This window comes from Triturus cristatus, chromosome 3_1 (assembly GCF_964204655.1).
Source record: "Triturus cristatus chromosome 3_1, aTriCri1.1, whole genome shotgun sequence".
NCBI classification, from domain to species: domain Eukaryota; kingdom Metazoa; phylum Chordata; class Amphibia; order Caudata; family Salamandridae; genus Triturus; species Triturus cristatus.
This window is the reverse complement of record NC_140583.1, coordinates 239,851,530-239,872,096: the sequence shown is the minus strand read 5'-3', so window position 1 is coordinate 239,872,096 and position 20,567 is coordinate 239,851,530. Positions and strand designations below refer to the sequence as shown.

Here is a 20,567-nt window from a genome sequence, read left to right as displayed (position 1 = left end):
AGCAAGGTATGTTTACGAAGACCTTGTTTAATGAGCCACCGTGCTTTTTTTTTTAAGTGAGATCGCAACCCTTTTCTAGTTCTACAGAGTTAGTTGATCGACCTCTCAACCTATAATTATCAAACACTTTTCCAAACTTGCGTCTTCCGTCCTCACAGAGTCATTACTTTCCACCACCTGAATATGCACACTCAAATATACTTCCTTCAGTCTCATTGTTAAGTTGATAAAGCTCTAATCCAGCAACTCCACACAGATATTCATTCCCTAGACTCACTCCACCCACACTTTGTTTGTACATTACTTTTATTATCCTAGGCCTCCCTTTGCCTGGAACGTTTACCTCTTGCTAGTACTTGAGAGCACTGAGTTGACATCCCATTTTGGTTTGGAAGCAGCTAGAAATAGTTGCCATCACAGAAATAGAGTGAAAAAAGAGAGTTCACCAGAGTGCAATGTGGGAATCTCACTGCCTTAAATGGTCAGTACCATCTGCCTAAGAAAGTGGTTATAACACATTTGACCCCTAACTGTTTTTCTTCATTACATGCGGAGGACACTAAAAAACCCGCTGCAAATCCATCACAATTCCAAAACAACTAAAGTTACCATCGGCGACCTTATTTTATTTGATTAAAATGATAGCTGAGAAAATACACTCTGAATAATTCTGGAAGAGAATAGGTGATCAATATACAATTAAGCAGTATTGTTTTTAACATGGTTTATTGTTTAAAGTACACAAGTTTAAAGGCTCTGCCTTAAAAACAATGTCTGTTTTTAATGTGATTTACATCCCTGGTGCATCCAGTTCCATTATCGGTGTTTCCAGGTTTACAGCCGCCCGCATAATAAAGGGATTCTCTGAACTATTTAAAAATTACAACAGTTTCTCAAGAAAGCTTCACTGAGATTTGGAGGCATTTGTCATAATTATTTAGAAAGATGTGCAGCGGTTCTGCTAATGTCACACAGGCAACAAAGTAATCTGATCTGATGGAGTAAAATCGAAACTTTTTATCCACATAACAACGTAAGACCTCACAAAAGATTGTCTTTTTATAATGCTTCACATTAAACTCGTAATATAGTGCCCCCAAGAGCTACATTTCTCTGCTTAAAATTTCAGAATCTATCAAGTTTAACCTCTTGTGACTGTCATATTTGTATTTATTTAGTTCAGTGCTGTCTAATAAGAGCTGTGCAGCTACTTCATGGCATAGTGAAGGGTGACACTACTTACATTTCATGGTAGGCACAAACTTCGTTTTTATTGTAGTAGTATAATCTCCCATACATTCTAATTTGGCTACGTGTAGCTCACGTAATTTACATTTTTTTATATTCAGAATACATAGCTTTCTCTCAAGGGAGAGTTGGTTTGGCTGGAAATATCCCAATATCGCATGGGAACTGAGCATACCGCGCGCCTTGCACAAGCAATGTTCACCGCGTGACTCACAGAAACTGGACAGTGGATGGTCAAAGCGGAGAGGTAGGTGAGATCAATTTCGCTCGTAAATAAATGGTGAGAATGGAGCTCTTGCTTGTAAAGCACTACAAGAGTCCAAGAGGTTTCAACCCTTGAGGGAATTACATGTGCTACATGAGAAAATGTACATATCATCCCCCTACTACCACTTCAGAGGACTTTCCTATGCTTCCACAAGCTGGTCTGATAAAAAGGCTCTCTTTAATAAATCTTTGGCTTTCAAGTCTCCAGCCCTTTAAATTGTTCCTGCAAAATTGATCTTAATGATGTTATAATAGTTTTTTGTGAATATGTTTATGAATCTGTGGGTTAATCAGAACTTGTTAACTCCGATACTAGTCTGGGTCATAGCATGATATAGTAATTGAGATGAGATTATGACCCTCATAGGATCAAGAATCATCTTGAAATGGGTAGAGATCTGCTATCGAATACGATCAAGTGGTCCAGCAGAAAATGGAAGGAGGCAGCTCTTTCTAAATGATTCCCTTCATTAACAATGGCCTGCATGTAAGAGGTTAAAATCAAGTGTATTTAAGATTAGTATTTAGGTGTAAAATCCTTTTACAGTCTCTCTCTTCGGAGTTGGTTGGGAACGTATTCCCAATACAGTAATATGCGCAACAAAACTATGCCAAAATGGATATTCAAACTAAAACTAGTGTGTATAACACTACAACTGTGTATCATAGGGACCTAAGTGACCCTGGTGATCATGTGTTTCCATTGCTCCAGCTCTTTACAGTCATTCAATGGAGAGCAGTGTGTCAGCAGCAAATTGAGTATATGTGCTAGTAGACTAACATTTTGCCTTATTCAAACATGTGCGCTCATCCTCATTGCCGTCTTCATCATCATTTACTTTGAAACAGTATTTTCTGAACACTCTACCATCTCTGCTACTGTACACTACATCACATTCATCTGGGCTTTCGTCCCCGGCATCATTTCCTTGTGTCATGACCACCTGGTCTTCAACATGTTCGTAGACCGGGATCACTCGCGAATTGCCGTTCAATCTGTCGTAACTCTGATTCCAGCAAAACTTCTTTTTAGATCTGGCTTTCTGTAAAATGAGCCCTCCCATCACCAAAACAAGAAACAAGGTCCCGAGAACTGGTAATATGGTTGAGAAATCTAGCGGTGGTATGGTAGTTTTTGACGTCGGCATGTAACTCTTTTCCAAGGCTGCCTTTTTCGTTTCAGTCTGAGAGACATTCGGACATAATGCTGAAAAGGACCAAAGGAGAAAAAACAGTATTATTTACAGAGCAAAGGCTACATCAAGAGACACTGGTGATAATATAAAAATGCATTTGTAGAGTTGAAAAACTCATGGTTGAAGAAGTTGAGTCTTGATAAAAAGCCTTAGTTTTTAATAATGCTCACACGTATTAGTAGAAGTCTACTCCAATTCAATCAGAAATTGAAATGCCCTCTTAAGGCTCTCTTTTGCCCCATTAAAAGGCTCCAATCATAGTTTGTGCATGAGGATAGCATGCACTCTTTCTTTAGTGCACATAACAGTGAAAATATCAGCTACGCAAATTAGCTTGTTTCTTTATGTTCCTGCTCATCTATGTTATTATATCAAGGAATGCTGAGTTGTGTTTATAGCATGTCCTACTTAACACCACAGTATATGAAGGGCAAAAAATGCGACGGTATTACAGGATAGATGTTTCCTGTCAATATACACTTGTTGACTTTCACAGAGAAAAGGTTAGGTTTGAGAACCTGAATCCATGAACAGAATTTCATGGTGCTCAGTCTTATCAAGCCCAGAGACTTGAAGATGATTTCAGGTCACCTGAGCTAAAAAAAACAGTGACTACAGAAAGTCAAGTCTTCTAGGTGCCTTGGAATCCAAACACAACACTATTTTCTTAGTGATAAAGATATGGTATTCCAGAGAATGAACATCTGTAATTAGCCTTACAGAATATTGGTGTATGAAAGAACCGATTTAAATGAAGGATTTGTTAATGGCTCCACGGGATGTTTTGGTTTCATAATTTATTCAGGGAGTATGACTCAAATTTATCAAGCCACAAGTTATCAGAAGACTTTGTGAATCGGACAGTAGAATAATACCGGCTGCCTTACTTTAAGTGAGTTGTAGAACCGTTCAAATAGTTCAATGTGAGTACAAAAATGTGGACAGAGTAACAGCCCTATTTAATGTGCAATAGTGGGAAGGTGAAGGAGATTGAGCATCATATCATGCCACACAATATTTTAGATGATTAGGAGCATGTATTCTCAAGACATTATCCAATGAAAGAGTATACCAAAGCTGCAAGTGAGATTAATTTAGCCAATAAAAGGAAAGACCTGCAGTTGAAGAGGCTACTGCTAGCTACACTTTCTTTGCAATTTTTGGGGCAGGTGAAATGAGGAGACAAAATTGCAAATAGACTCTTAAGAGAGAATGAAAGAGACCAAGATTTTGAGAACCAGTTGGAGTCACCGGTTGGTGAAACTTTTAACAAAAATTGCCAAAGCCAATAGATTTGTGGTTTGTATTGCATGTGGATTGAGCATGAGCACGTTCTACAAATGTCAAACTATTGGTTTGGCAAAGGCTTGTTTTCCACGGGGCACTGGAAAAATCATGCAGTAAAAAAATAAAAAATGGACGCTGCAGTAAAAAAAGCTTGCTTTCACATCTGTACTTTCTATTTTTCAGTTGGTTTTGTCAGCACTCAATCCCAAGTGATGCAAGGCATCATAGTTGAACAGTAAGTCAACAATAATGTTTCAAGTTAGTTATCATGTTTGCATAAATGGGGTTGTGTTATCTGTGGATGTTGTGCATTTGATGGGTTCCTTGTAGATTATAGCAAGATATATATATATATATAATATATATATATAGATATATATCTATATATAGATATATATATCTATATATAGATATATATATCCAAAAACCAAGTTGCCCTGATGCAAGAACGCCTCCAACTGCAAAGTGCTTTAAAGCCTTTTAATGTCAAACCGGGAAATACAGCTCCGAAACAAATGTTCTCCTTACGCGTTTCAGAGCTCAGAGGCTCCTTCGTCAGAGGATGGCAGCGGATAAAACTGAATTACTCGCAATTACCATTGACTGCATGCAATCTTTTTAAGGCCCCTCCTGGGTCTCTCAGGTGAGTTTCCGGTTTCAGCATGCTGGTTCATGTAGTTCAATACATCGAGTTGTATTACCACAGTGGGCTCAGTTTGATTCAGTGTCCTTTTTAAAATATTAACATCAGCCCCAGTGGGCTCCGGAACAGAGTCTCCGGTTTTATTATGTGACCTTTGCTGTGCCAGAGGCTCCGAAGCCTCCGAAACCTCTGAAACCCCCTTCTCAGCTCCAGGGGTGTGTCGTCCTTCACGGCCAGGCTGCCGTGCATTTAATCCAAAAACCAAGTTGCCCTGATGCAAGAACGCCTCCTCCAACTGCAAAGTACTTTAAAGCCTTTTAATGTCAATCCGGCAAATACAGCTCCAAATTTTTTTCTCTCCTTCGTTTCAGAGCTCGGAGGCTCCTTCGTCAGAGGATGGCAGCTGATAGAACTTAATTACTCGCAAGTACCATTGACTGCATGCAATGTTTTCAAGGCCCCTCCTGGGTCTCTCAGGTGAGTTTCCGGTTTCAGCATGCTGGTACGTGTAGTTCAATACAGATTGCATGCAGTCATTGGCAGTGCTTTAAATGGGGAAAAAAAAGTGCAGGTACTCATCAGATCGAGCTGGGGGCGTGGCAAGGAGGCGGGGCTAGAGGCGGGACTAAGGGTGGGTCTAATGAAAAACATTTGAAGGGCTCAAGAATTTTTGAATGATGACAAATTGCTTCCCTCTGCAATTTATTGTTGATGCCCTTGCATGTATTAAGTTGTACTAGTTGACAGACTATTGAAAGGTATCTATCAGGTTTCCCTTTTTGTCAGAGGCACCTGTATATTAAACAAAACATTAAAAGGTGCAGAGACTTGTTTTAATGAAAATTAATTAAAGGAAAAAAGACTACATCCTAAAATGCAACTTTGACTCGCATCGGATGAAAGGAAGCCATCAGTTGTCATGCTAGTGATCCTGGGAGAAGAAAGTTATCTGGGTTACAGAGCAATAATATTTCACCCTTTCATTCACTTTCAGATACTGTGCCACCCAGATAAATCTAGTCCAAAATTCTGAGGGGCTAGTAAAGGGATGGAGGCACATATAACCATGTACATATGACCACAGTGTCACTGATGATGGTGGTCAGCAGGCCTGCTGTAGCCACGGTTTCTGATATGGGAGGCACCCTGTACCCACATGTGTTTGATGCTCAAACCTTCCCTTAGGCCTGCTCCTTCACCTCAAGTCCAAGGCTTGGCTTCCTCAATAGGGTGCTTTGGGTTCCCTGGTGCTCCCACTCCTACTACGTGGCTCACTTTTTTCATGAATACCAGATACAGCCAGCAGTTGTGTCAACTGGTGATGACCAGTCTGGTGCACCTCATAGCGCAGCGGAACCCTACAGATTTCTAAGCTGCTGTAGTGGAAATTGGGAGGGGCATTGGGAGGGGCAGACATTTGGCACTTCTCGTTCATATCTCTGTACTGCTCACAGCCGCACACTTATGGATGCCTCCGCAGCATTGCAGCAGGAAACACATGCCTGCGATTCCCCGGCTAACCACGATCCTTCCTTCTTTTGACTTCTCTGCTTGATCCCTCCGTCCAGTGCGGGAACATGTGTCCTGGCATGTAGTAGTGTGGGTGGTTCTTAAGCTCCATGCCTGGCCTGAGGGGTCTAGCCCTCTGGCCACATCTGAAATGACAACTACATTCTTGGGACAATATTTACAGTTGTCTGTGTACGACTTTGCCAATTCACTAATTTTACATGGATGGAAATCCATTTTCATATTATACTTTTGTCACAACACACTAGTGGCACTCTGTGGTTGCAGAACTCCCAAGCGGGAGTGCTGGGTGTGCATCCAGAAGAAGGCAGCAAATGAAAGATAAACCACACCTAAAATAGATGGTTTTACTTTATTTAGCTGAAAACTGCAGTTATTTTCCCCAGAAAGTTATGCGAATTTGCATCAATTCGCTATAAAAGGAGGTGAAGGGCTGGATGTAAGTGTCCCTCCCCGAAGGCAGAGAGTCTTTGACATGCAGAAATAAAACAGAAATTCCCCGTTTGTGATTATTGTAGGATGTTAGTAACATTCACTGTTTGGGGAATCTAGTAATTTCTGCATCTGTGGCAGGTAACTGGATATGGGCCTGTCCCGGTATTGTAAGAGCTCTGCCTCCAGACATCCTTCCTTCCAGATGTCGGTGTCAGTCGAAGCCCTGGTCCTCACCCACCTGAATGGAGGCAACTCTCTGCCCATTAGCCTCCTTAACAATATTCAGAAACCCCCAAAAAAACACCTTAACCACTGTAACACTTCCCATCAAGTGCTTGTAGAAGTTGGCCAAATCCACCCACACTGAAGGTATTGTATTGTATTGTAATTGCATTTATATAGCGCTTACTACCCCTGACGAGGCGTCAAAGCGCTTTTTCAGCGAGTAGTGCACTACTCCGGAACCCAAGAAGGATTAGTGTTGCATTAGTATAGTGAAAATCTGAAAGTAATTTGAGTGGTGGATAGGTTAGTCAGTTATTTGGATTCAGATGGATAGCAGAGAGATAGAAGAGGGAAAAAGGTTTGAATTTATATAGCGCTTGTTACCCCTGATGGGGTGTTGAAGCGCTTTTGTTTGGAGAGTAGTACTTATCGGGTTTAAACAACAAAGAAATACCAAAAAGTGTGACTGAGCATGTGTATGACAGCAAAAAAGCGTACTTGACAATCTGGAATAGGCCTCGTTTCTGAGAAATGCTTGATATCAGACACAAGCATTCTGGAAGCAAATCAAAGTGTGATCTTACATCATAGAAATGAATGAGAAACGTTCACCAAGCCATGGGATGTCATGTCTTAGTCGTGTTTGAATGCTTATATTGTTAGCTACATTCAGTGTTTTCTGGTAAATGCGTATTTTTAACTCCGTGCACATTATTCTTCCCCTTCCAGTGTGCCCTAGTAAGGTCTATACTGTGTTTAAGTATTTTGCTAAATCCATTCTTCCTCCAAGTATGCGATCTGAATTCTTATGATTGTTTGTTGAGCCTTTCATTGTTTAACTTTCTTACAAAAAAATGAGTCACATTATGGTAAACTTTATATTAGCTGCTAAAAAAAAAAACACGACTTAAAAATACCACTTTCCCCATAAAATTATTTTTCTATTCAGCTGCCGCCCCGCTGTAGATAACACTCTTTTGGATGACGAGATACTCTCCTACCTCTACCCTCTGATGTCCCTAGCCCTTACTTACTTAGCCCCATGTCCCCTCTGATGCCCCATTTGTCTCTTTACATTTTCAGGTGGTCATGCCACCTTTCATCTTAAATGTCCCCTTGTTCATCTCATCAAATTCCTTCTCTTGCTTTTCTGGGATACCCCTCCCCCATTTAAAATACCAGTCTCTGCCACTGTAGCTGTCGCTCTGTCCTCACACAACAGGCCCCTTCCACCGACCTGTGTCATTCTCGAAAGCCTTGGCTTTCTTGGGACACCTACCCACCCCCGACTCTCATCAGATGATCCCCATCTCATCCATCAGGTGCTTTATTTTAAACCCACTGCCCAGGGCCGGCTTTAGTGCTGGTGGCGCCCTGTGCGACAATGTTTGTTGGCGCCCCCCCCCCCCAATGACCACCTCCACCACGGATTCTCTCACAAGCACCCTTTAACAGTGACCAAGTCACCATAACCACACTCTTTCAGATGCATTGAATTAGTTGTATAGCGCCACTCATACCAGTGTAGGGAGTCCGAGCACTTTGCATCACACACACATTACACAGAGACAATCAATCATACGAGTGTAAATCAGTGTATAGGAAATGTTACTTAAGCCAAAGGACTGAAAGTGTAGGAGTCACATGTCACTCATACTGGTAGGCAGTATAGTTTAAGAGTGCTTGGTGTGGAGAAGCACAAACGCAGAGTCGAAAAAGAAATAGCATAGTTGGGAGTTTTCTTTAATAATAAGAATCGATTTCTAGCCAAATTAACCCTTTTTGCAACATTAATCGATGTTCTAATAATGTATACTTTGCAGTGTGTATGCAGTTCTGGGATGAAAGTTAATAGCTCACTATCCTATATTAGGACTTTAAGTTATAAATTGCAAGTAACAAAAGGATGTCTCTTTTCAAAGCAGTAACCTGCTGATCTGTGTACATCATACGCACTCTGTAATCTATTTGGTACACGTTCTTTGCAGCAGGCACATTAACCCTCTGCACTAACTTCACATAAGTCAAAACCTCAACTATACAAAATACTGATCTCTCTCCAGGAAGATAATTAATCACACGAGTTTTCTTGACATTTATGTAAGGCCTGGTAATTGCAGGCCGAAAGAAACGCTGCAGCAGGTGCTTCAAAACCATAATAAACTTTCAAACAGGGCGCCCCCAGGAAGCCAGCACCCGGTGCGGTGGCACCGGTCGCACCGCCCTAAAGCCGGCCCTGCCACTGCCCCACGCCTGCAGTGTATTCTCAAATATCTTTGCTTGCCCCTTTCTTCTTTCTCAGATAACCCCTCGATTTACTTAGCTGACTGTGCTTATACCCCTTCACTTCTGAAAGCTCTCCTCAGTTGTCCCCTTTTTCACCCGCCAGCTGCTATGCTATCCTCTCCGTCTTTTTCGCACAGAAGAAAGGGAAAGCCAGAGCAAATTGGGATTTTTAAAGAGCTTCCCTTTCTTCCCGCCGCATAGCTTCCTGGCGGGGGAGGTCACACCTGAGGCACAACTAGAGGCAAATTTCGTGTGGGGTGGGGTGTCTGATTCTTCAAGCAAAAGGTAGAGTGGAGGTGCAGGGGCTCTAAGGAGTGAAAAACATCAAAGCCTCGTTAACGAGCAAAAGGTCTTTTAAAGACCTGTGAAGTACTCGGGTGCCGCTCTGTTTGTACCCGGGAAACTGTCTCATCCCGGGCTGCAACACACGAGGGGGGGTGGGGGTGGCGAAGGCCTTTGAGTCCAATGGGCGTTGTGCGCCTGGGTCACACGTTGCTCTGCTTTGGCGCCATGGCGTCACTGCTCTCCTTGTGAAATCACCAATATGGGAGCATGCGCCGCAGTGTAGAAATGCGATGCATGCTCACATGACTTTGTGTGACAGTGAGTACCGGTACTCTATTTAATAACGGAGAAGTGCCGGTACTCTTGGAGGGGGGGGAATAAGTGCCGGTACTCAGTACCGGTGAGTACTGGCCCATTTAAAGCACTGGCATTGGTACTTGCAAGTAATTCAGTTTTTCCAGCTGCCATCCTCTGACGAAGGAGCCTCCGAGCTCTGAAACGTGTAAGGAGAACATTTTTTTTGGAGCTGTATTTGCCGGTCTGACATTAAAAGGCAAATACACTTTGCAGTTGGAGGGGTTTACAACTTGAGGACAGGCTACAACATGTCCCTGTCAGATTTAAGGACAATTTAACTAGGGTTAGGTTTGTAAAGATCAGTGGTAACAGCTTTATAGAAACAATCAATCATATTGTCCGGTGATAATATGGGTGTGATATTTGTGTTTAGACATTTATTACAACAGTGCAATGGTCAAATGTCATGTTTGTACTACTCACACTATGAATCTATTAAATGAAACAGCTCTGGTTCTGATGAAATACCTTTGCATATCCCCAATACACAGAAGGTCTGTATGGCATAAACAATGCATACAGATATGCAGGAACATCACAAGCCACATTAGGGATTCCACCTTCTGTGAGTCAATAATCCTTCCTTATATTTAACCATGGTAATAGATAACTAGGGCTCCCAGTTTTATGTTATTTATAATTTTGTCATTTCCGTCTGTATTTGTCCATATTTATTTTTTGATAATTTTACCTGTATTTATCCATATTTTTTTAAGGTTTTGTGAAAAATTGACCTAAAATGTGTATATTTCTGCATTTATTTAACCAGTTAATGTGCACTCGTGCCTGAACATCTGACAGGTTTAAATGATATATGCACACTCAGTTGTGACTTGTAAGAAAACATGTTAATTTTAGTATCAAGGTTATGCAAATCTACTGCTTTACTAAAATCCCTATTTTTTTAATCCCCTTGCCTGTCAATCCACATAGCTATTGTCCTGGCTGTAATGATTGACAGCATATAGAATCACTCAAAAACAACCCAATGTCCATATTTATCCACATTCAAAAATAAATACAGACAGGATAATAAATGGTTTTCTGTCTGTATTTATCTGTAACAATCAGTAAAAACGGAAAACAGGGAGCCTTATAAATAACATATTACGCCCTGCACAATATTCTATTTACTTTTATGGAGAATGGAGGTCTTGACAAGTTGTTGATACCATAGGGTACAACCATCAAGGTCTCAGGATAACAAACACTTAAAATATTTACAGACCTATTCTTCAACAAATTTAATAGACAGTGGTATAGTTATAGGTTATACGGCGCCTTAGGAACAATTGCACATCTATCAGTTCAGGATAGTATTGAGTTACGGTGTTGTAAGGTGAGGAGAACCACCAACCTCCCCTCAAAGTTGTGGCCAAAGCAAACATAGAAATTCACAAAATCCTCAGCACACGTCTATAGAGTGATATTAAATATCAATGCAAGTATACACAAATAATACACACAGTTTCAGAAATCTTCTCTTTCCTTTATTCTTTCTTTCTGATCAGCCAACACATGTTTTGTCACACAAACTGGGAAATCGTACCGCGACTTTCTCAAGGCTGAGTAAACAATAAATAAACAATGGCCATTGTGACACCATACATACAACTGGTGTGCACAAGCCCAATTTAAATATAAACGTGACGCAATGTGCAAGTGCAAAGGCATGCACATGGTGGACCTATAGTCAATGATGGTGACTTCGTGAGCATCAATTCGTGAAGATAAAACAAACTATTGTGCAAGCATATTTCAAGAGGATCAATTTTGACAGGCTCCTAACTGTACTTTTTGTTGAAGGTACCCCCCTTGGAAGAAATATCACTATGGTGATGCATGTATTTGGCTAGATGTGTGAGATAGTAGTCACCCCTTTGGTCTTTGAGGGCTTTACTTAAGTACTGACGGCAATGAGAGAAGGGTTTGACATACACGGCCCAGGTGTTTCTTTATGGTTTCGATCTTGTGTATTTGTGGCTTGGTCTAGATGCCCTTATACAGTTTCGGGCTTTGTGAGCTTTTTTATTATTAGGTTTTTCTCCATCACCTTGATTTAAAGTTTTTTTTATATGAAATATGCTCGCCCGATAGTTTGTTTTATCTTCGCAAATTGATGCTCACGATATTAAATATCACTCTACAGACGTGCCCTGAGGATTTTGTGAATTTCTATTCCTAAACAACTTACAAGGGTTTGGTTAATGCTTGGCTAATTTGAATAACTTCACGAATCCCTGTGGGTCCATTCAGCCTTGTATCCTTCCTAAGTTGATAAAATCAGTACCAATGAGTTCGGTAACAATAAACCCCTAATTTCCATGGCAGTGAGCTTTACAAATGCATGCCTAATGTTATGCTATAATTACAACTCGTTTACAAGCATTTTAAGGGTATTATGCATGTCCCAGGCCCGGGATGGACCTACTCTGGCCTGAGATAATACATTGTCTGTGCCCCCTATTCCCACCACTTAACAGAAGTATATCCATGCAGTTCCCAGACAGAGATGCTTTAGACCCCTCTCAGGATATCCACATCCCTCGAGCTGTGTGGGATTGTATTGACGTCCGATTAGAGATAACAATGCTCATTTAGATGGAAGGGTGTAGTAGTAAAAAAAAATCTAAAATACCAGATTCTCATCACATTGATAAAGTCATAGAAAGATATCTTTTCCCAAAAAGCACAATATATTGTGCAGGCAGACCAAGGGTAGGGTGGGAAGTCCTAGAGGGGAGATAAGGAAATTACAGCAATAAGATTTTGACTGAGCCTCCCATCTTACCTCCTAGGCCCCTTGAATTCCTTATTTCAATGCTATGAAATTTGTAAAGCGCATAGCTGCCCCAGCAAAGGGGCTTCCCAGCGCCTAGTCCAAAGGACAAGCAGACTGCAACTCTCGGCTTTAAAACAGCAAAGAGAAAAGGGATCCGCATTAGAAAAAAAAGGGTCTTCAGAGTTTACCTGAGCAGAGTGAATGGTTTCTCTATCGAGGGTGTTTGGTGAAACTGCAGGTGCTGGGAACAGTCAGGCTCAGGTAGGTGTGCCAGCTATCACTCTGCAAAGCACTCATTCACAAAATGTTAAGAATGATGCCGCTTTATGGTGGAGGTTCAGTGTTATTACATATTTCTTGAGCAGTAAGCACTCCATTGCTTGCTATTTCTGTCTGTGTAATTGCGGGTTATAATAATGTCATGGCTGGTTCTGGCGCCTACCTTTCACCATGCTGCACGGCCCTCGCACGATGGAGGCGGGGTAAAGACCATTGCGAGCTGCCCCGAGTTTCGAGGGAGGAGAGTTTGACGGATATGAAAATGCCATTTTCCCATTTACAAGACATGTACAAAGCGGATTTTCAAGGTGTGGGCTGGTTATGAGTTAGGTGAGGGCCATGACCCCAGCTGCCGTCTCTTTTTGTTACTTCTGTCAGCAAGTCATGCTTTTGTTAGCTTTTTCGTGTAGGACAGTAGAAAAGACAATTGTATGAACCGCAGGGATGGGCGGGCCTTCATCCTCCAAGTGCCGGGCAATGCCGGAACTTTGAGTGGCGGCCTGGGCGCGGGCTTGTGTGGGGTTTACTTAGTGTTGGATAAAGTAAAGAGATAATATCTACTGGTAACGTCACAACTACGGAAGCCCGTGGAGAGACCCCCGCGGGGTTAACAGTGAGGTAACAAAACGTGAGGGGCCTCCCTGCGACTTACGGAGCTCTCTTTACAAGAGTGCTGATGGCAGGAGCCTGGAACTCCCTCTCTCTCGATCAACTTTGCAGTGAACCCCTTGACAAAGAGACCCTTCCTTGCCTCACAGAAGTAGCATTTCCGGTGCAGTGAGTGGCGCATCAGTTCTACATTAGATCTGGGTGTGGGGCACAGTCCTTCTGGCTGCGGGTGTTTGAGAGTGGATTAAATGGGATCTTGTAGAGCACAAAGATGTAATAGAGCCAGCAGTCTAGTAGCTGGTGAGGGCGGAGCCAGAGGGCAGGGGAAGAGGAGGAGTTACGAGGGGATAGGGCAGTTAGTGAAGGGACCAGATAGGGACAAGAGGTTAGAGAATAAAGCTCCTGGTAAACCATAAAGGTGTCTGTGCTTCTTTGTAGCGCGATGCTACAACTGGCGACGAGGGTGGGATGAATAAGCCCACGCCATTATAGAGCCCAGGAGTGTGGTGAGGAATCGGACCTGCTTGAAGTGATCGATCACCTTGCAGTGTGATCCACGCTGGACGCGTGTCATCCGAATACCACCGGTGAACACAGGAGTCGGGAGCCCACCCCGACCCTGCCTCGTGTCCCAGAGCCAAGAAAAGGTGCCTCGACGTTGGAGACGCTGTCTCTAGAAGCCTGCCAGCAAGCGCCGTTGAGCGCGGTAAAACGGGAGCTGAGAATCGTTGTTGCCGGCTAATCTCACGCCCGATGCGTGAGTTTTGGCATGCTCGGCGCAACAGAAAAGCGGGAAGCTGCAGACGGAGGCGGGAGCCCACCCCGACCTCACCTGAGTGGTCGCTGCGAGGGAGGAGCAGAATTTGAGGTGTGCCACCTGCCACAGATGCCCGCTGGTGAGTCCAGAATGATGAGGGCTGAATGAGTTACGAGAAGAAACCTCGTGTGTCTGCAGTGACGGCGGCCATCTTGGAGTCAGGCAGGCTCTTGAGACAGATCCCTTGATTTTAGGAGAGCGGCCATCTTGGAGTCAGGCACACAGGAGCCTAAACAAGCATTGGCGAGAGCAAGTAAGCACTGGCAAACACAAATAAACAAGCATTGATAAAATGAAATAAACAGGCACTGGCAAGAGGAAATAAACAAGCATTGACAAGAGCAAGCTAGCAGTGGCACGTACAAACGAGCAAGCAGTGACAAGGAGGAATAAACAAGCATTGGCACGAATAAATAAACAAGCATTGGCACGAATAAATAAACAAGCATTGGCGAGAGCACATCACGGAACTAGACTCATCAAGGAAGTGGAAAGAAGACAACGAGGAAATGGCAACATCACCACGACGGAAGCCCCTGGCTGTGGGAGGATCGCACCTGCGAGCCCCGGAATATCTGACCGTGACCACAGGAGGGAGCATGGGCCCCAAGTGGCAGGAGTGGTTAGAGGATTTCGAGGACTATATTGAGGGATCCAAGGTGACGGAAGACGAAGAGAAGTTAATTGCCCTTCGTAATCTCGCAGGCCGAGAAATAAGCAGAATAATAAAGGATCTTCCGCCTGCTGAAACAGGGACGTATGACGATGTGCGGGACGCACTGAACAAAAAATTCCTTCACAAAAGAAATGTCGATTATGAGCGCCATGCATTCCATCAAGCTCGCCAAGGAAAGGAGGAGACGATGTGTGCGTTCATCACTAGGTTGCGACGGCTGTCGAGATACTGCGAGTTCGAAACGTTCTCGCCTGACGCTGCCATCAAATCGCAAATTATAACAGGTTGTCACTCAGAGACACTTAGGCGGCGGTTACTGAGGAAACCCCATGAGTTAGAAGAGATTGAAGACATGACCCGCATATATGATCAAGCGGAGGAACACGCTGCCACCATTGAAACAGGTCACAACATCAGCCATGAGCAAGCGCACCGCGTGCAAGAATGCCCGAGTGGCAGAAGGAAATATTCGTCAGAGAACAACTGGAGGCATAGCACGTCATCTCATCAACGGCGTCCGGAGGATGGGAGAAGGGAGCTCAGGCGTAGAGATGGGAAGACAGAAAGGACGAAGCGATGTTACCGGTGTGGACGTGACTACCCCCATGTGGACACCTGTCCGGCCATAGGCCAACGGTGCAGGAAATGTGGGCGGTCCAATCACTTCGAGGCAATGTGTGGGGACTACCACCGACACAGGCGGAGTGAACCGACGAGGTCATCCCGCTCAGACACTCGGAAACATCACGCACGAGCTGTTCAAGGAGAACTTATGCGGTCCTCAGGCTCATCACATTCCAGCCGGGAATCATGCCGGTCACGTTGGGGACGCCGATCCCCATCGTGGGACTCGAGATCATCTTCCTCCAAAGACTCGATCTACACGGTGGAACACTTGAACCTGATTGCAGACCCTGAGCAACTGAAGAAGTATCCACGCCTAGATATTAGAGTGGGGAATCACGACACCAAATTCATATGGGATAGCGGAGCCTCGCTGAACTATATTCCAAGTACGGAATATGAGAAAATGGTCCCGAAGCCCTCACTAACTTTCGCACCGGTCCGTGTTTTCACGTGGATGTCCAAAACACCACTCCCCTGTCTGGGCAAATTCCACACAACCCTCACCCGTGATGGCATCACCATACCGGCAGTCATACATGTCATCAAAGGGCCGGAAGCCGACTGCCTACTTAGCCTCCCCACTGCGGAGCGTCTGCATCTGGTGGAAGTCTTATTCACAGTCAATAACAGTAAGAACTGTGCTAGCAAGCCTCCCAAATCACCTCCCAAACCGGGGAAGGCGGAGAACACGACTGACCACACGTCCCGCCACCCTCTGCCGTCGTCAGGATCCAAACAATTGATTGATGGGAAGTACATGGACGCCATTCAGGAAGTCACCGCCAAAGACACCATCTTGAAAGATTGCCACCCCTGTCAGTTGACTAGCAAAAGCGATCCACCGGCACCACTACAAATGACCACCCTACCCAGTGGAGCGTGGCAAGAAGTTACCCTAGACTTCCATGGACCGCTGCAGTCTGGAACATATGTGGTCGTCATCATTGACGAATATTCACAATTTCCCATTGCACAAATAACATCGTCTACAAGTGCTTCCTGCACCCTCAAGGTGTTATACGAGATATTTGCAACATGGGGTATTCCCAAGGAAGTCAAAACTGACAATGGGTCGCCATTCAATGGTCACTAGTTCAGTGCTTTCGCGAAATACATGGACTTTGAGCACCGCACAGTGTCACCACTTTGGCCACAAGCGAATGGCCCCATGGAAAGGTTTGTGACTACGCTCAAAATGACATTGCAGCAAGTCACTGCAGGGAGGGGAGAAATGCAAGCAGCTCTGAACGAAGCTCTCAGAGCCTACAGGACAACTCCCCACTCAACCACCGGACAATGTCCTGCGACCCTCATGCTAGGGCGGACAGTGGGAAATCAGTTCCTGAGAAGGGAAGGTGCTCTGCAAGCGGTATCGCCAAATCACATGCACCAGGAACTAGCTGGGACTGACAAGCCTGACAAGGATAGACTGAAACCGTATGCCAAGGCCAAGAGGAGGGCGAGGTCTCCATCCTTGCATGAATGTGATCATGTCTGTGCGAGCCAGGAGCAGCAGGAAAAAACTAATCCTCAAGTCCATGACGAGCCATTAGCAACCATTCAGCACAAAGACACGATGCTGACGGCGGAATCCGAACGATGCAGAATCCCCTGGAACATATCTCACGTCAAGAGGTATTTGCGAGACACAAAAGGACCTGAGGTGAGTCTGACTGACACTTCAGCACCTGAAGAACCTGATCCTAGTGATACGGGGGGCAGAGGTCAGCAGAGTGAGTCCGTGCCGAGCGTGTCCACTGGGAACACATTGTTGCGGACACGGCGCGATATCCAGCCACCCAAGAGACTCATCGAAGAGATGGACTAGAGCACTGTTGCTCTGTTCTTTTATGAAGAAAAGGGGAGATGTAATAGAGCCAGCAGTCTAGTAGCTGGTGAGGGCGGAGCCAGAGGGCAGGGGAAGAGGAGGAGTTACGAGGGGATAGGGCAGTTAGTGAAGGGACCAGATAGGGACAAGAGGTTAGAGAATAAAGCTCCTGGTAAACCATAAAGGTGTCTGTGCTTCTTTGTAGCGCGATGCTACAAAACTAACGCCCGGAGGCTTCAGGGCTTTAGAAGTGACGAGCAGCTGCAACAAAGAACTCATCCAAAGTCATGGGTCTTAAGTGCCTTTCTGAAAGAATACCAGCCCACCATGAGGCTAACAGTCAGAGGGCCCAAAAGTGCTGGTGCAACACTGGAGAATGCACTCACCCGCCCTGTACATCGTGGTGCAGCAGAGAAAGAGAGCCAGGCAGCTGTACCCTGGAATGCACCTAAGCAACAGATTCTGCAGAAGCGTAGGGTCAGTCTCACAGAAAGCTCTTTGACAAAAACAGAGCCTTCTCTTGAATTCGCCTTGAGACCGGTGGCTCCTGCAGTCTACACCGGTCTCTAAGACCATATCATATTGAAGATAGTCAAGGTTAGCTTGATAGGGTCGTGAGGGGAGCAGTATGGTGCTCCCTAGACCTCTGTTTAGGGACAGCTTACACAGTGGTTCAGACATCAGTACCCTATGCTTCTCTGAGCTCCAATTATGACATATATATGATGGCCCACTAATTTATCCCTTTAAGAATAATTGCAAATTACACTATGTACCTGAGTACTACAATCACCCAAAAAGTCACACAAAAAACAACATCCCTTCTAGTAATGCTTTTATACAGCTTTGAAGAGCAACACTGAGCTTTGCTCACTATGGCCATGGTACCTCTGATCTTTATGACGCCGTAGAAGGGATGATGGAGTTGTTGCAGTTTCTAGTTATTATAGATTAGAGCTTGAGATTGGTTGGTTATAGACAGTTCAAATAGAAGAACCCGGAGAACAAGGGTCAGAGCAACAAAGGCTTACACTGGGAATGTTAAGTGGAACCTAGAGGGAAATAAAAAAATGCATAATAGCTGCTCATGGTAGCAAAGGCCCTAATCAAATCAGAAAAAAGTAATAGGATGCTAATGCCCCATACACAGAGAGGTGTAAAATCCCTTCGGAACATGTGAGGGTGGGGATTCTCTTTGGTGCAATGCCCTTCTGCCTTAGTTACTGGCCAACAACCTCCATAACTAACCCTTTTCTAATGAGTGAGAGGGAAACAAAATTACCTGATTCAATACCACCAGAAATAGCAGTTTCTGCAGGCAAAAGTCATTATGCATGCGTAGAATCGAAGGAGGAGGCATGAGGTGGAAGTGGAATGTACCCACAGCAGCAATATGAATGAACGTGTACTGAAAATTATACCTCACAAATATACCTGCAGTAGAGCATTTTAGACCACCACCTGTACAACGCCACTAACTTCTACATCTTTCAGACATGCCAACATCCCCAGCTCAAACCAGGCACATCCTGTGGCAGGAAGTACCGGAATGGGTGAACCCCGCTGACAAGCATGGTGAATATTCTACATAAAGGTGAGTTGACCACAGGTTTAGGGTAAAATGCACCTTGAGTGACTAGGAGATGGAGTCCTTTCTCAGAAGATGAGAACCTGTCTGGTACTGCTGCTTTGACCCTGGAATTGGCTGGCCAGGTCATCATAAATGTCTTCACTGTGGTTGGGCTTAAAGGTGCTAAGACTGGAAGAGCAGAAAGCGTAGGCCGAGGTTAGCATTGACCCTGAGCGTTAGCATTGTTCCCTTACGCCTGGTGAGGCAAGCATGTGATGCACCAGTATTGTGATGAAAGTGAACACAAACGCCTGGACAACCTCTGCAGGGTTATGGAAAGTCAAAATGGGCATTACACATTCCTAAGAATATATCGGCACCCAACGGTAGATTTCTAGATGTTTAGAAACTACAAAAAATTGTTAGCATATTTGCAGCTGTCTCTCCTGTCCAAAATGTGGAGTAGACAGATTTGAAATGCAATACTGTTGCATCACTAGTGCTTTCTGGACTACACATCTTTACCCTGATGCGAGCTGTGTGTGTGATGTCGTTAATCCATATATTAATCGCATTGGGATTTTTAACTGAGGCTGATGTTCCAATGTAGAGCAGTCAAGGGTAACTGTTCCTAAAGGGGAATCCGGCCTATATGGCTACAGGCTCAATGGAGGAAGGAAAAGAGAGAAGAAATTGTGATTATGAAAATAAGTGGGGAAATCCTCAGTTTTGAACAGTTGCCCGCACACAGCTGTGAAGGTGTCATGCATCATCATTGGGAGTTTTTGCTCCTAGTGGGGTCGGCGCTGCAATCCTCACAGGCCCCGCGAGAGGGCTCTTTGGAGGAGATCATATTTTGTTGAACGCAGTAGCGGTGAGTGCGGGTGTGTGGAGTTGGTGCAGAGAGTTAAAAATACCTTGGTATTCCCCAAAAATGTATTTTTATTACTGGGTCCACCATGTATAATACAAACAGCAATCAAACTGTGACCATCCATAAAGGAAGAAGTCAAGTTTGGTTCAAATAGTTTGAATAGTGATAAAAGTCATGGTGTCGACATGCTTCACGCTTTGTTGGTCCGGAAAGGATCCTTGGTATTTCATCAGGACCAGGTTGAATTCAGAAAAGTGTTGATGTGCAAAAGTGATATTATCCCACAAAGTCAGGGAGGAAAAAGCCCTGAATATCAAGTCTTAATCATACTGTTGTAACAGTGCCGAAAAATATTGTTTCAACAATCACCTAAGATTAAGAATCCAACCTTGAAGAGACAGAAAGGAGAGAAAAATCACAACTTAGATAATTCTTAAAGTGCAACTGACATAAGAGATCGATATCCAACAGTAAAAAGAATCCGAGGTTATCTTAAATACGGTCAGTCACTCTCCTCTCAATGTACTAAATAACCTGGGTATGTGAGTGAGGATGTGACATAGGTTATCTCGCTTATTCTTAAATAGTGAAAGAGAGGGTCTCAACTGAGGTAGCAGGCATACGCAGGGTAACCTGAAAGGTGAAGTAAAATGGTAAGGTATTAGGGGCATGGGTAGGAAGATAGTGGTAGACGGGCAAAGTGGAAAAAGGAAGCGTGTTTACCGTAAATAAGAGTTATAAAAGTG

The 20,567-nt window shown here is 44.0% G+C and overlaps 1 protein-coding gene across 1 annotated transcript in view; it reads right to left on the bottom strand.

The window, feature by feature from the left end:
* Positions 1 to 709: 709 nt before the first annotated feature.
* LOC146859999 (cysteine repeat modular protein 2-like) overlaps positions 710 to 20,567 on the bottom strand; it is a 648,096-nt gene continuing 628,238 nt past the window's right edge. The window contains exon 16 of the mRNA XM_085643761.1: positions 710 to 2,722. Coding sequence (XP_085499887.1) covers positions 2,292 to 2,722 — 431 coding nt within the window. The 3' untranslated portion in view covers positions 710 to 2,291. The remainder of the gene's footprint in view (positions 2,723 to 20,567) is intronic.